Below are 16,651 nucleotides of genomic sequence, written 5' to 3'. Positions count from 1 at the left end.
AATGCTATTTATCCTCTTCATTAAACCTGGATGATGGGACAAGAGTTCACCCCCAGCGACTTGGCAGATGATACAAAACTGGGAGGAGTGGCTGATACACCAGATGGTTGTGCCACTATTCAGAGGGATCTCAACTGGCTAGAGAAATGGGCTGACAGGAATCTCATGAATTTCAACAAAGGGAAATGCGAAGTTCTGTTTCTGCTTCTCAGATCCACTCTGATGTCTGCTTGTCTCATCTCCAGTATCTTTATAGCAATTATATATAAAACTACAAAGACGTCACCATGGAATTCCCAGTCAGTCCCAAAGAGTCCCAGAAAGTTTGCACAACTGAATATATTCAGTTCTACTTTTCTCAATGGTAATCAGAGTACGTGACGCTGTTTTCCCCAGTTATTTGTTTCCTCCTCTAGATAAATAATCATTTGGAGACAACATTATGAAATAGATTACCAAACTGAGCTGGTTTCAGTGTAAACACATGCTACATGTCAGAATGAGGATAGCAGGCACACTAATGAGCAGGTGAGGAACGATGAAAAAAGGCTACACCTGAAATCTGTATTGCTTCCAATGATACCACAAAATTGGCTCAAATCTTTGGTTTTGATCGAATTCTAGGTAGGGTCTGAGACACTGACATCCTATTATGTCCAGAACTTAATGTTTTCCATATGTGTCATAAGGTACAAACTCAGTACATTTAAGGGCACTGACAACAGCTGGTAATTGCCTGCAAATGGAGGAGTTGGTGTGGTACAAGGATTAACATCTGCACAGGAATATGGCATGAAGGAGCAATTAACACCCAAGAGATAAACTTCAGTTCCTTTTCCCCATTGGTGCTCAAAAGAACTTGAATTAGTGCAGAGGAGCTTAAGAGAAAAGACTTCCTTTGCAAATAGAACACACAGCGTTACTCCCTATCTACTCAGATAGATTCCCTGATTACCAGTATAAAAAAGCGATGCTGCAACCCTTTAATCTTCTCCACAGGCTTTTTAGAAGCAGAGGCCAGGACAGATCAGACATAAAGAGACCCCTGAATTGTTAACTTCAAGTACGAGTGTGCTCATTTCACCTCAGAAATAAATAGATCTTACTCAGAATTAAGTAAGCAGAAGTAGTCAGCAAGGTCTTGCCTAAAAAGTTTATATGAAATAGGTTCATTTCTATTTAGTGCTCAGTTACTCCTGCTTCCATGTGGTAATTCTATAAATTTGCCACAGAAACATCAATGCTTTACACACGCTAAGCTTCCATCTTCATCTGTTCTTGAACTTTTCACACAGCAGAACATTTAGGAGTATTGCTCGTGGCCAATGTAAATTAACATCAGCTAGAACTCCAATCTGCATCATGTAATGATTTGACACACACAAGGATAACTCACATAACTGTAATTCTTGAAATCACCCAGAGAACCCTGTTCTTAAAGTCCTACCCAACTGCCTATTCACTGAAGTCAATGACACTTATGCGTGTGAAGAATCTGTCAAATTACAGCTTTGGTCTAAGTGCAAACTTTAAGTGCACTCTGGCAGCATACAGTGTATTAAGTTTTTGTACCTCACCTCCACAGTGTGTGAAGCCATAGAGAGCATATCCTTTGTTACACGTACACTCAAACGTGCCCGGATGATTGATGCATGTATGGTCGCACGTCCGTTCAAAAGAGCATTCGTCGATGTCTGTGAGTTTTAAGGGGACACATCAGTACCATTCAGCCTGAGCAGGGAGAGCTTATGAGCTAATAAAGCTGGACAGAAAGATGTGCAGGATTATGTAAACTAAGCAAATTCTTTTCAAGTAAATAATGCAGCAACATGAAACAACTTTCAAGAGAACAGTGACTTTTGCCAAACAAGCTTTTTCTTGGCAAATATGACAACTGTGGCTGCATTTTAACAATTATGTTCTAAAATAAATTGCTCCTCTTCTCCATGGGGAAGAAAAAAAAAAAAAAGCTGGCAGAAACCCTTTTAAGAAAAGTCCGCACGCAGTCTGTGGAAATAGATTTACCAAAGAAAGTATTGTCCTCATGTTTCCCCAGAGATGAAAGTGGGAGCTAAATCCTTAATTCTGCACTAATGCGCAGTGCCCGAGTTAAGGCTGCTGACAACCACAGAGTTCTCTGAGATACACCTGAAGAGAGAGGACTGGAACAATTCAACCCAAACCATTCTATGATTCTATTATTTTTTCCATGGATCCACTATATCACACGTTTAGATTTCAATGCCGGTTTCCAAGGGCTGCTGAGATCTGTTTTTTCCAGTGAAAACATTCCTTGGCATTACAACCACTTTGCATAACATCCTCTTTGTATAGTTAGTAAAAATGTCTAATCATGACCTCAGTAAACTGAATGGTAATATGATAACATCTCCATCACTTTCTAGGGCACTAAATGTTTGTTACATTAATCAAAGGCACCCAAAGATCTTGTGACAGTATATTGAGCCACCATCCCTGGATGTGTTTGAAAACCATTTGGATGTGGTGCTCAAGGACATGATTGAGCAGAGGGTTGTTAGAGTTAGATAGTACAGTTAGGTTGTGGTTGGATTTGATGATCTTTAAGGTCTTTTCCAACCTGAGCAATACTGTGATTATGCATGGACGGAGAGATACTGGCTTATTTCTCCCTGTAAGTTATACTAAGAACATTAACAGTAGGTTGAAAAAAAAAAAAAAAAGAATTATCCTCACAAGGATATTTTTAACACGATGCTATCTCATTATGCCACTAAAAGTACCTCCTACAATAGTATCAAGCCAACTGTATTAACAGTTTCTTCAGAAATTAAAAAATACGTATTTAAAAACAACCAAAAACTGAGGAATGGAAATTATTCTGGAGTCCATTATCACTTCATCATTGTAGTAGATGTCCAAACCATGCTGATTTGTCCTACTTTTATTGCCTCTCTCCAGCATACATACCTTGACAAGACTTCTCATCTGTTAATAATTTAAACCCTTTTCTGCAGCTGCAATCAAAACTGCCAACAGTGTTTTTACAGAAATGATCACAGCCTCCATTATTGGATTGGCACTCATCAATGTCTGTAACAAAAACAAGCAAACAGAAAAACCATGAGTAAGCAGAATATATTCCACATACTCCCACTGTCAGCTCCAGAAAATAGTCATGTTCAGTTGATGGGGAGAAGCCCGGAAACAAAATCTAACAAACCTATTACAAATGTTGAAGTTAGGTCTGGCTCTTAAGAATGACCTGGCCCATTCAGCCTCGTGACTGTGTTACTGTTTTCATTCATCTTTTTTCTGTCAGCTACGTTTCAGTACATATATGCACATAAGACCACTTCCCCAAGCTTTGTTTGGAAACACTCAACTTAAATGCTCTCCAGCAGGTTTCAGCCCTTTCAAAATTCTCTCCTCCTAATTCTCCTCCTCCTAAGCCCTGCAGAAATGTGACTCGAGGGAATTCCTGATTTGTCTTTTCCATGCTAACATTAAAATGAGTCCTTTAGCTAATGTTAATTGACTCAGGCATGGGGATTCCATCATTTTTTGCCTAGCAGAATATTTAATTATCATCTTAACATTTAATTAAAGAAAAATATGTTCCAATATATTACCAGACACCCTTTTTCTCCTTGCCAATACTCTAATTATCCTTAGAGCTGCTTGAACCAGCATAATTCTACTCAGGCTGCTCTGAAATACATTCTAATATTTACTAACGGATTTCTGTAATAGCCTGTTGAATGTGGATAGCAGACAGTGGGACCGTATGCCTCTAAGAACCTACAAACCTACACCTCTGAGCTTTATTCCTCCCCACCCTCACAGGTCTACAATGAGGCCATCTTGGTGAGGGGAGAGCAGCATGGATTTCTGCACGTGATTTCTGCACTGCTCTCAGAAGGCAACTGCGCGTCACTCCTGGCTGCAGTGCCTCCTAGGATCACATTACAAATACCAGCCTTCCTCCACACACTGCATTACCTTCATTTGGAGACGAGTACCTCATGGCACGTTGTTAGTACACACACGTCCATGAGTACAAAACCCACCTTTGCATGTCTTCCCATCAAACTGGAGCGTGAATCCAACAGGACAGCTGCAGTGAACTCCGGTCGATGTATCTTTACACGTACGATCGCAGCCACCATTATTAACTGCACACGTTTCTAGCCAACACAAACAAACAAAAACCTACTAAAGTTTGCTCGGGGATATCATAATGGTAAGAAACATCACGCAATACGAGGCACAGTTCCAAGCACACTGACGTTCAACCACATTCAGCCTATAGTTCACTCCAAAAGCCTCACTCTGCTCACATCCACACTTTGGTCTCCAGAAACAATCGAACAATCATTGATGAATGAGTGCCATTTTTTCCCTCGTGAAGGAATTCAGTGACACAACTTTGCTTCATCCTCACTTCCATTTGAGACGCCATTCTGTCAGACTGCCCCTCTGCTGCCATCTGTTGCACAACAACAACATGTGATGGGATATTGGTGGGAGGGTTCGACCTCTACTGCCAGATCACTGATATCCATCTCTGACACTGTGGGCCAGCATCACAGAACAGGAGGCAATACTTTCAGAGCAGCCCTTGCACACAAGCAACTGCCAAATCTATATGTTGCCTCAGCTTCGTACAGGTTTTCATGGAGACTCCATAGACTGACGTACTGCCTCTGGATTTTTCATCACTAGGGCCAGTTTTCTTCCATGCACAAGTGTACTTTTAACGGAAGAGAAACAGGTGACTGCGCTGTGTTCCCATGGTGAAGTAGAACCATGGAAACTCATGGTACTTTGAGGGCAAGTTCCTGATCTTCCTGCTGACAATCACAAACAACGTACAAAGTTTCTTATGGTTTATGTAATAATAGTCTGTCCTTAAAGGGTGCTGTGCCACTATGAGCAGAACTCACAGAATCACAGAATGGCTCAAATTGGAAGGGACCTTAAAGATCAGCCAGTTTCAACTCCCCTACTGTAGGCTGGTTGCCATTTACTAGATAGTGCCCAGGGCCCTATCCATGCTGGCCTTTAACACCTCCAGGAACAGAGAATTCAGCCCGGAACTGATTTGGCCAAATTAAAAAAAAAAAAAAGAACAAATATTCAATGTAAAAAGTTTCAGCAAACAGCAGAATTATCTTGGATAAGCACTTTTACCCATGAGTAACCGTCGCTTAACTCGCTTGTCCACATCAGCTCCCGCTGTTGTGTTGCCTTCTGGAATTTCAACAGCAGCCTCTTCCCTCTCTAGAAGCAAGCAACAACAAAAAAGCAGATGAGCAAATATGCCCTGACCAGACGCTTCATATCCATATGTACAGACAAGAAAATTGTAACATCACTCACTGAATTATCGGAGACAGTTGGATCCAATTAGGCAGAAATAAAATTTTTAAAAAGAAAAAAAAAAGAGTAAGAAAGAAAACCACGAAGACCCTTCAGCCAAAGCCATAGGAATATACAGTTGCTTCCATGTAACTCATGCCTGTTTCAGTATTCCCAAGTTTGGTAAACAGAAAATGCAGTACTGATGTGGTGAACAGTAACAAGATGAAAGAACTAACTGAACTGTCATGAGCTGCTCTGTTATGATCACGCTGTCATCATCCATTACAGACTAACGCAAGGACAAGCAGTTTTGACTGAGCTATTGATTTCAATCAACAGGCAACAAAGTCTCCCAGAGACTGGTTTATAGGTCTCAAGTACTTTCCTTACTGGATAACTGCTTTTCAAAAATTGTCCTTTAATTGAATTCAGAGTTCTGGTTTTAACATATGTACTGCTTTAGTTACACTCTCTGGCTCATGCTTGTCAAGAAACTTGATCTGAAAATCCTAGAAAGAAGGGAATCTTCTTTGGTTAGTGACAAGCTTTGTGCTTCAAAGGGACCCAGTACTAATTACAGGCTGCAGTAATATGAGGTAGCTACTTAAGTAGAGAAGCATAAGTTGCCTGGACCCAACCAGCTCACTCATGCACTAGCATGTTTTTTAGTTTTGGATTCCTTGACGTTTTCTAGCTCTACTAGTAAGAGGAACGTAAGTCATGAACATACAGTAATATCAAACCACTCTTGAGTTGGTCATCAGCAAACACTACTCCTCCTACTGACCCAGGCAGGTTTTCCCATCCATATGCATGATGTACTTGGGGTGACATCCACAAATAGGCCCGTTATCAGCATCATCACATGTATGTTGACAGCCACCATTTCCATGATTACATGTTACTAGGAAGAAAATATACATTAGACTTCACAAGTACTTCCAGCATCTTTAAAAGACAGCATCCCATTTTGTCTCCATCTGGCCATTCAATACACCTTCTTATCATGTCCACTTCCTCAAAAACTCTGACTCAAGCACTGCACTGTTCTCTTGTGGAGCTGAACTTAAATGATGGTACAACTTCCAAACTAGTATTCTTTGGCAAATTATAGATTGGTGCAAGAGTGTTCAGCAAAACTATCGATTCTGATTTAGCCCCACAAGCAGTCTTGAGGTGTGCTTTGCTGTAACATATCAAATCCCACATCACCACAAAGAGAACACTGTTTACTTTGGAAAACCATAACCATATGCAGAACGTTGCATACAAATGCAGCTTCTTTGGTTCTTGGACAGCTCAAATCCTGGTCGGCATTCACAAGCAACCCCTCCTTTGGGCGTTTCTCTGCAGATGTGTGCACAGCCATGATCTTTATTCATGCAGCTCATGCCTTCTGCAAAACAGACAAAGGCAAGAGCATCAGCATCCTCAGCAATTCCAAGTGTGGGCAACAAGCAGATATGATCAGCCCAATGTAGGCAGCCATCATTTGCTACTTCTGGGAAGGATCCACAGCATTAAAGCAAAAAGCATGAGCTTACATACTAGAAAAGCAGAAAGTCCAATTCTGCAAAGCCTGTGACACCAAGGGCTTCTCCAGCAGCGATCTTTCCTGTGTCCACGTTCTTTGATTGCAAAGACAAAAAGCAACAGCCCTAGGTTTGTACAGCATTCTCATCTAACCCTCTCACTTTATACCAGTGTTCACAAAACCTTGAATAAAAAATGCAAGGTAGTTGGTATATGGCACGTTCAAAGCCTAAATTGAAGTTCTTAATTCTCTGATTAAAATGAAGGCTCGCCAGTCACAGGAACATCTTAAGATGTCAGACAAATCATAGAATTGTTTGAGTTGGAAGGGACCCTTAAAGGCCATCTAGTCCAACTCCCCTGCAATGAGCAGGGACACCCATAGCTAAGTCAGGTGCTCAGCACCCCATCCAGTCTGAGCTTAAATGTCTCCAGGGATGGGGCATCCACCACCTCTCTGAGCAACATGTGCCAGTGCCTCACTACCATTATTGTAAGAATCTTTTTTCTTATATCCAGTTTAAATCTCCCCTTCTTCAGTTTGAAACCATTTCCCCTTGTCCTATCACAATAGAGCCTGCTAAAGAGTCTGTCCCCTTCTGCCTTACAGCCTCCCTTTAGACACTGAAAGGTTGCTATCAAGTCTCCTCTATCACTCCCACTTCAATCACTGGCCTACACAGCTGACTCCCAGAGCAACGACCAAGTGGTGACCAGGCAGATGTGCAAACCCTACCTATGCTGTATGGTAATTTGTTTCTTTATTTCAAAAAAAACTGTCTAAATAATCCCACTGGGGATTATCACATCATTTTCTATTTCTGCACACCTCCCAGTGGGTCACGATTTGGTGCCCAGTATCTGCTAAAACCCAGAGAAAAAACAAGGTGACACCAGTGGCTTTCTTCTTCCTGATGCACCTCATAAAACCATCACATCATTTGTGCCACTAATAGTTAGTATTACAGTTTTGCTGATGCCTTCTCTATTGCTACAAAGCTCCTAAATGAAAATAAAACCACTGCATTAGCGAGCGGAGGTCAGCTCCTTGTCATTATCCCATTACACTTCAGTTAGGTCCTTGCTCAGCACACAGCCAACTACTGCACCCTTTCTCTGTTAAGAAAGCTTAAAGTAACAAAAGAATGGATGTTGCAGAGCTTGGATTATTCTGCTCTACTGGCTTTTTGATTCCTTTCCCACAGTGAGATTCCTTAGAGGTCTAACAAGACAATGACACTTAAATCCTGCAGCATACAGACGCAGCCCAAGGAGCCCACATGAAAGCTGCCATCCATTAAGTGCTGTCATTCAAGAAATGGGACAATCCATGAGACCACAAATTAGCCTCATTAACTCTTGTGTTTTTGTGACATCTCTGTACTTAAACATGCAGAATGATGTGGTCCATTAGCTCAGTGTTGTCAGAAAGCATTAAGAGAATTAGTGGCTTAATTTCTGTTAGCAAAGTTGTTGTTGTTTGGCTTGGAATTTTTCGCTTTTGTTTCAACTGAGCTATCAAAGGGGAAATTGCTCAAGGAGGTAGTTCAGTGAGGTTCACTGATATCAGACAAATGGTTTAAACGCTGATCTAGGGATTGCTCATTTCTGAGCTAGCAGAGTTCAATCATGTCTCCACGGAAAGCTAGAAATGCATTTTCCAAACCAGTACACATTTTAACATCAGAGCGCCCACTATGTAACAAGGTACATGACTAAATCCACCAAAATCTAGCTGGTCTGAAAGAGAGCATTTTGTAGAAGAGAAACACACCTCCTAGCATTTACTATGAATCTTCTACAAATTTCCAAAGGTGGGAGAAAAGTGCATCTTCCATTTGGCCCTACTTTACTAGGATCTATCACAGAAGTGTACAACTCCAAGCCCTGTTTGCCTGCAAACTCCATCACAGATGCACAGTCTTCTGGGTCACACTGTTCCAGATCTGTTCTCATGTCACCTTGTGGTCCAGTCCCACACCATGTACTTCCCAGGCACACAACTTCTTGAGCAGCAGTTCTTTCCCTAATGACACACCTGGGAAGGAGGAAGTACCCGGGGAAGGAGGAGTCATTGGACTGCCACAACCCTAGACAAGGGAACAGAATCCAGAGGACCATGAGCGAGAGCAGTCCTTTCCGATGCCCTTTGGGATGTTACCCAGTGGTAAAATTTGTCATAAATATCAATAGCCACTTCAAGATGAACTTTTTTCCTAGTGAAAATTCTACACTTTCCTTCTTTTTCCTTTTTTGTATTCTCTAACATGCAAGTTAAACACAGAAACAAGCTACAATGGTACAGCTGTCCCGCCATCCACAGCAACTGCCTCCCAGTGTAAACCCATTCTCTCACACACCAATGAGAAATCGCTCATTCAGAGCAGACATCCCAGGGAAAAATATGATTTTGCACAACTTCAAGGCATAGAGTTCAACTGGTTTAAGCAGGGGCCAGGCAGAACCATCATGAACCTCAGAGCATCCCACATGCTAGACCAACACATCAGCTGAAAATCAAGTTAAGTGAATTATCAAACTCTCCTCTGATAGCTACCTAACCTTCAGTTCCATGTCACAGTCCTGGAATAGGTGACAGGGAACCCAGAAGATATGAACAAATAAACTCAGAAGGACTAGTAGGCCTGAGGCTTCCTAATTACCCTGGTCCTCAGAAGAAATACGGCAGCCTCAAGCCTGTGCACTTCTTGGATCTACAGTTCACTTGTTTTCCTATATTGCAAACCTCTAAGAAGATTGTGCACTCTTAACCAAGCTGAGAGACAGGGAAGGAGATACTGACTTATATTACAGATAAGAAACAGAACTAAACAGGTGGGCTAGGCCGTAGGTGTCAAATGTTGTTTAGATCGATGCTGCGATGTCTCAAGAGAGGACTAATAAAGGATATGCACTGAGAGATAAATACACAAGGCAGAGACTTAGCAATGAGTGGAAAAGGAGAGAACAAAGTGAGGGGAAGAGATACAGCAGTGAGATTTGGCTTACAGCAGCCCTGCCCACCCAAGAGAAAAAACAGTGGGGAATTCCATGGAGTGCTTCTTCACAATAGTGCAGGAAGGGGCAGAGGGTAAACAGTCACAGAGCTATGACCTGAAAAAAGTCATTTTAAAAACCAAAAACACCACTTTTATATTTCAATATCAAGAACTCCAAAGGTATGATTATTAATGACAGGAAATACTACTGCCGTTAGATCAAGAGAGGGAGTAGAGCATACTCAAGAAGTAGCAAATAAGAAGAGTTGGAAGCTTCTCCTCTCTTGGCATCAGCCAAGGTGAGGAGTTGAAGCAACTGATTTTCATTCTTGCATTCATCATCTATGCACATAAACATACACCACTGCTAGCAAACATGAAGGGAAAAGCCCTGCCCTGCCACTGCAGCCTGCTACTCTGAGCAATGGCCTGAGAAATCATCCTGTATCAGCCAAACTCCATGAGACCAAGCCGGTACCAGAAAAGCTGATAATACAAATTCAAACAACAGATCAATTCAGTTACATCAGATGACAGCCATCTCGGTGCATGCATCTCTGGATGGCCATATATGTCTATAAAGGCTGATCTTCTCAGTATGGGGATTTTTAAAGTGAGATTTGTTTATTCATGCTCAGATTCCTCTTATAGTCATGCCAACGATAAGTCTTAGATTAAAGAAAGCTTTCCAGCCTTAAATACTTCTGAGCAAGATATTCACCATACAGTTCAATGGACAAATCCCCATTCTGAGCAACCACTTTAAAGTATTCCTCAAGGGCATCCAAAATAATTTTGTTCAACCTGATATCTAATTAGACATCCAAGGATCTCTGATCTCTCAAAGGTTGCTTCATAAAGGTTTTACTCAAAACAAAGAACAGGATTTGAATACCTTTGGGGCTGACAAACTATAAATCTCCTAGCTGAAACCTAAACACTTACAGGGAATCTAAAAGGTACCTAGGGGTAGTGTAGGTACTGGAACCAAAGTGAGAATGGCCTGAGCTCACTCTTCTTCAGTGTATTGCCATTCCCTGTATCAGGATGTAGTTCAGCTATCCAATGGAGCATAAAGTACACTGGGAACAGTAGTACTGTCTTTAAGAGGTACAACATACAGACGTACAGATGGGATCAAAGAGACAGAAGGGATGTGAAGTGCCTTCAAAGTCACTTAGAAGATCCTGACACACGTTTCCTTTCAAAAGGAATTAGGACTTCAAGACCCTTCTCAGCCTTTAAAAACTCAAAGTACTTTTGAAGCTGCTGTAAAGACTTTGCAGTGAACTTTTGTCAGAAACTCCTGCTTGGTGCCTGGAGGGAGGCAGCCAGTACCTTCTGAGCGGTGGATGCACGTGTGCTGGTTGTCACTGAGAAAGAAGCCTTCCTTACAGCGACACTCATAGCTCCCCACCGTGTTGACACAAACGTGCTGGCAGCCACCATTGTTGAACATGCATTCATCTGTATCTGGAAGACAGGGAAAAAGATCGGCTTTATACCTATCCTGTAGCAATCAGAAAATCTTTTAGGTTGGAAAAGACCACTAAGATCATCCAGTCCAACTGCCAACCCATCCCCACCGTGCCCACCAACCACGTCCCTCGGTGCCACATCTGCATGGCTTCGGAACACCTCCAGGGACGGCAACTCCACCACCTACCTGGGTAGCCTGTGCCACTGCCTCACCACTCTGAGAGGAAATATCTTCTAATATCCAACTGGAACCTCTCCAGTGCAACTTAAGGCCATTACCACCAGGCACCTAAGACAATTTAGACCAGTCTGTTGTTCTGGCACCATTGCAAAAGTATATTTTTGTTCCTGCTGCTTGCAGTCTGCCCAGTCAGTCACCAGGCTGGCCAATCAAACCAACAGCAGAGCAGTCTCAGGGCAGCCAGGAGCAAAGCACCAGCACAGCTCCATACTCCGTGTAGAACATATGCTTCATCTTCAGCAGCTGCAGAGTACTACCACTAAACAACCTAGCATGTTTACATCTAGTCTGAGCATCCATGCATCATTCTGTCTCTGCAGGACACAACTTCAGCTCCAAACCGTGCAAGCAGTATCAGGTAGCTTTCAGTAAAATCCTCATTCTGATGCAAAGGTGCAACAAAATCAAACACAGACTCAAAAATCAACCTGGCTTAAATAGAAAACCTGCCTCTTCTTCCTCCTTACCTTCACTCTGGATACACGTCACACATCACATCAGTTCTGATGCTCAGTTTGATCTGTTATCTTCAAACTTAGGTCATTTGCTTACCATCAAGGAGCTGTTGTGCTGCCTAACCATAGTCAAGGACAAAAGCATATGCTCTGAAAATAGATTTAATGTTGATTTTAAATTACATGGAATTTCAACAATACTAGAGGCTATAGAAACGCTCCACTTGCAAGACAACCAAGAGAAACAAAGAGTAGAAAAACCTTCTGAACAACAGAATGTTCATCACAATTCCAGTTCTTCCATTTTATCTCTTAATTACTGCAGACTTTTGTAACCTCTACCAGTAAAAACTAAATAATTAATTAAAAAATCCTACCCCAATTTTCCTAGATGCCAGTTTTGACAGGAAGCAAAAACGCTCAGCATCTTAAAAACAATCAACAAGGCAAAGCATTGCTCAGGGAAAGCACTGGTTCCATCTGTAAGTTCCTGCAGAATAGCATGTTTGCTCCCTGTTCTGTTCATTGTTCCTGCGATAACAGCACAATGTTTTTAATTTAACACTTCGGTATTTCTGGCATAAAACAGCTGCCTTCCAAAAAAAAAAAAAAAAAAAAAAAAGAGAAAGAGAAAGGCTTTTAGTAAGAAGCATAATGTAGCATTACAACAGATTTAATTTCTGCTGAAGGCAGTGAGTAAGCCAATTGGATGCAAAAGAATGTGACCTGCTCACAGCATCGACAGTGGCTGACATATGCCTATCACAGAGAAGCAGAGTATTCTAGAGCTCTACAGTGATGTGAATGTGCAAACAATCGTGAATAAACAGCCACCACAAGCCTTCAGTACCACGGTTTTGAACTCCAGCAGATGTTTCTGTCTTACAGGCCTTGGAAAGCTTACAAAATATCATCTCTTTCCAACAAGTAATTGTCTATTTGGCTAAAACCCAGGCACACAGCTGAGATCTTCAAAAATGAGGGTGAGAGGGGAACGACCATGGTGTGAACAAAGTAAATAAATAGATTAAGAGAAGATGTGATCCAATTTGCTGCATGCCAAAATATTTATTTAAAGTTTACATCACATCTCAAAAATCGGCTGGTCAGTGGTAAAGACTTCATTGTATGTCAGTGGCATTTTATTTTGAAAAGTCTGCCACGCAATACTGAGCAGCTTCCCAGCAACTGTAACAGGTGGTAGATTTTGGTCTAAGTTATGCCTGTGCCTTAGTGATCCCAAACAAGTCAGCCGAAGCACGTTCTAGAATGGCACCCTTTGGTGCCACTGCAAGAGGCAATGCGTTAGCTCACATTCAGCCCTCCCTGGTAACCTCATCTGAACTCCGGCGTGTTTACACAAAGGCGCCAGAGAAAAACAAGACGTCCTTCCTAATATGTTAAAGCATCAGCAGATACTTTGCCTCCCTCTCTGCCTTCTCTTGTGGAAATACTTGGGATTTGGCAGCTTCATCCTCTGCTCAGCTTGCACTGTAACAAAGTCAGTCTGTGGTTTTGCAGCAGGTAAAGCTCAGCAATCTCACTGGAAACTCCAGAGTTTTTCTCTTGTCACCCAGGGATGGTCTGACCTTCTTCTGATGTGTCATTAACCAGTGAGAAATGACACAGCTAAGCCAACCGCAGTCTTAAAACTATGCTTTGGGAGCAAGTTTCCCAAAACTGATGTTGGCATGGAAGTCTGCCAAGGAACATCCATGTGTGGTGTGCAGCAGGAGAGAGAAACTCCAAAAAAAGTCAAAAAAAAAAAAAAAAAAGAAGGGAGAGAGTATGAGTTGCAGACTTAGTTGGAGCCAGTGCTAGCGAGGCCTCGTAAGCCCTAGATCTGCAGGCACCACTCTCCACCTACCAAGCTGACGAAGTGCACCTCCCAGAGATGCAGTTACTGTTACCTTAACATCCCCAGCCACCATGTTCACAAGCACAGTCCTTACCCAGGCAGTTGTGGCCATCGTGAGCCAACATAAAGCCATCGTAGCAGGTACAGCGGTAATTTCCTGGGATGTTGAAGCACTCGTGAACGCAGCCTCCATTGAAGTCGTTATCACATTCATCAATGTCTAATGAACAAAGCAAAAGTCAGTATTATGGCTGTGCTACAGACAGTTTGTGACGTGACCACATAAATGTCAACATCAACTGATGCCCTAAATTGTCACTGTCTTGCAAACAGACCACGCTTAACATGTTACACGCTGAACATCTCCAAAACGTGACAGAATACCCTGCAGTTGCCATGTGGATTTACCTCATAGCCCAAGGTTTCAAGGCTGCTGATTAAACAACAAACTAACAGTCAGACCAAGCAACAATGCTACGTTAAAAGCCATGCAACTCTTTCATTCTGTAATCAAGAAACAGAGAAGGTATTCCGATTTTAGAACCATTCTGAAGAATAAATCACCCTCCTTGTTTTAAGACACATTTTTTAAATTTTCTGTTTTGCCTTAGGAGTACCTCACTTTTTCACGTGTAACATCATAGTAAGTTCCAGTGATCTCATCTTTAAAAGGCTGCCTGATGAGGAAAGCTCCATTTAAAGGCCCTCTGAACAGTCAAAGGCTGCATTCCTGCAGCAGACGGGAGATGACATGATCAAAGAGGGACAGTACACAAGTAAAAGTCAGAACACTTGTATCACCAGATCGCTGGCCCATCGCAGCAGAACTCAAATGGATTGACAGCTCATATGAACACATCATACAGTTATTCTGGGGAGCTTTGTGCTAAAGGGTAACACTCACACCAAAATCTTTAAAGTACTCAAAATCCACATCTGTTAACACACATTTAACATGGATAATTTGCTTCAGAACAGCAATATTTATAAAAGATGTGCTACAATGTGGGAGATCACAGTTATAATACCCACGTTCTGCCTCTATGCTGCTGGCAGGAAATGTTTCTCACATATCCAGATAGCTCTGTAAAACACCTCAGAACCTTAGCTATTATAAGGGAGAAGACAGCTATTGTATTAGAAGGGAGAAGAGATGCCACTGCAGACTCAGAGCTTCTGTCACGTTACCTTCGCATTTTTTCCCTTCACCAGTGTAGCCAACCTTGCACATGCACTTGTACAGCTTGGGGGTGTTCTGGCAAATAGCATCCGGGTGGCAGTCGTCGAGCCCCAGGGCACACTCATCCACATCTGCAAAGAGACAGCAGGGTCAGGGGGTGCCAGGGATGGGGGCACACGGCCTGCACACATCCAGGCCACGTGGTGTCGGGCTGCAGGCATGCATACATGCACGTGTTTGCATTCGGAGGCAGAAACATGCAGAGGCTGTATCTGAGCTTACATACGTATGCTGGCTGTACGTGGATACCAATGCATCTGCGAGCAACCCAGTACAAACCCAGTCTGTACTAAGATTTTGTACTCATGGATAAATACATCTTCACTGGGATCTCCACGAGGGTTAGCTGACAGTTACACAGAGACTGTACAGGTAGCAGAAGGAGCTATGGCTGTACCTCTTCATGGAGCAATGGAGAACAGGAGGAGCACAGTTATCCTCCTGGGCATCAAACACAATTGCTGGAGGAGCTCTGACACACCCATGCCACTGCTCTCAGGATGCCACTGACCTCAAACCGATGGAAAGACTTTACAGAACTGAGATATCTGAGTGGCACCGACCCCAGCGCACTGAAACACCGACTTACCATTGAAAAGGCGTAAAAGCAGTTATCGGTGCCAATCTTTTTAAATACAAAAGCGGTGTGTGTGAGCAGCACCGCCGTCGCCCGGCAGCCATCAGAGCACGGCACATCCGCGTGGGAGCTTCGGGGCAGAGGAAATGGGGAGAGAGAGAGAGAAACACGGACAGGAGCAAGTCCTGGGGATGGAGAAGCACAGAGAGAAGGAGGAGGGGAAGAGCCGTCACGGGCAGCAGAGACATCGGCTCCGTTCGGCATAGGTCAGATGCACACAGGAGGCTTCCAGCAGCCGGCAGAGAGGCAAAGCCGCGGGAGGAGCGCCGGCGCACCCCACGCATTTTTGAGAGCGGCTGCCGGAGCAGCAGGATGGGCTGCAGAACATCAGCAGAAGGTGATTCCTTCCGTAGCCAACCACTTCTACAGGGGGATCGCTTTCTAGCTGGGAATTTCAGCCAACACCTCTCCCGTTCACAATCACAGCATTCATCTCCCTCTCTTTCATTTGCAGTCACGGAACACGCCTGTAGGTACCGCGGCGCTGCCAACTTCTGGAAGCGCTCGTTAACCCCTCGCGGAGTCGGGCGGCGCTCAGCGGGGCTCAGGTGCGCGCAGCGCAGCACACGGGCTGCGGCAGCCGCGGGACCCGGCCCCGGGGCTCGGGAGGGCGCACCTGCCCGGCCCGCGGCCCCGGAGCGCACCGACGGGCTCCATCTAGAGCGCGGCGGCGAGCGAGCGCGGCGTTAACGCGCGGCACTCACCGGGCGGCGGAGGGGCGGCGGTGCCCGGCGCGGGCAGCAGCAGGAGCAGCAGCGGCAGCGCCCGCGCCCCCGCCGCGCTCGGGCGGCCGCCGGACCCCATCGGTGGCGCTGCGGCGGCGGAGGCTGCGGCGCTGCGGCTGCTGCAGCCCGGCGGGAGGAGGC

General features: G+C 43.8%; 1 protein-coding gene across 1 annotated transcript in view; it reads right to left on the bottom strand.

Moving 5' to 3' along the window:
• SCUBE2 (signal peptide, CUB domain and EGF like domain containing 2) overlaps positions 1-16,589 on the bottom strand; it is a 37,705-nt gene extending 21,116 nt beyond the window's left edge. The window contains exons 1-10 of the mRNA XM_042815035.1: positions 16,490-16,589; positions 15,097-15,219; positions 14,003-14,128; positions 11,214-11,348; positions 6,614-6,739; positions 6,131-6,247; positions 5,173-5,262; positions 4,050-4,166; positions 2,950-3,072; positions 1,578-1,694 (exon numbers count right to left, since the gene is read on the bottom strand). Coding sequence (XP_042670969.1) covers positions 1,578-1,694; positions 2,950-3,072; positions 4,050-4,166; positions 5,173-5,262; positions 6,131-6,247; positions 6,614-6,739; positions 11,214-11,348; positions 14,003-14,128; positions 15,097-15,219; positions 16,490-16,589 — 1,174 coding nt within the window. The remainder of the gene's footprint in view (positions 1-1,577; positions 1,695-2,949; positions 3,073-4,049; positions 4,167-5,172; positions 5,263-6,130; positions 6,248-6,613; positions 6,740-11,213; positions 11,349-14,002; positions 14,129-15,096; positions 15,220-16,489) is intronic.
• Positions 16,590-16,651: the final 62 nt, after the last annotated feature.

The sequence above is a fragment of the Centrocercus urophasianus genome, unplaced genomic scaffold (genome assembly GCF_019232065.1).
Source record: "Centrocercus urophasianus isolate 14NV4802_14NV808 unplaced genomic scaffold, USGS_Curo_1.0 seq_14, whole genome shotgun sequence".
NCBI lineage: Eukaryota > Metazoa > Chordata > Aves > Galliformes > Phasianidae > Centrocercus > Centrocercus urophasianus.
Note: the sequence above shows the minus strand (reverse complement) of the source record. Positions and strands in the feature narration are given on the sequence as shown.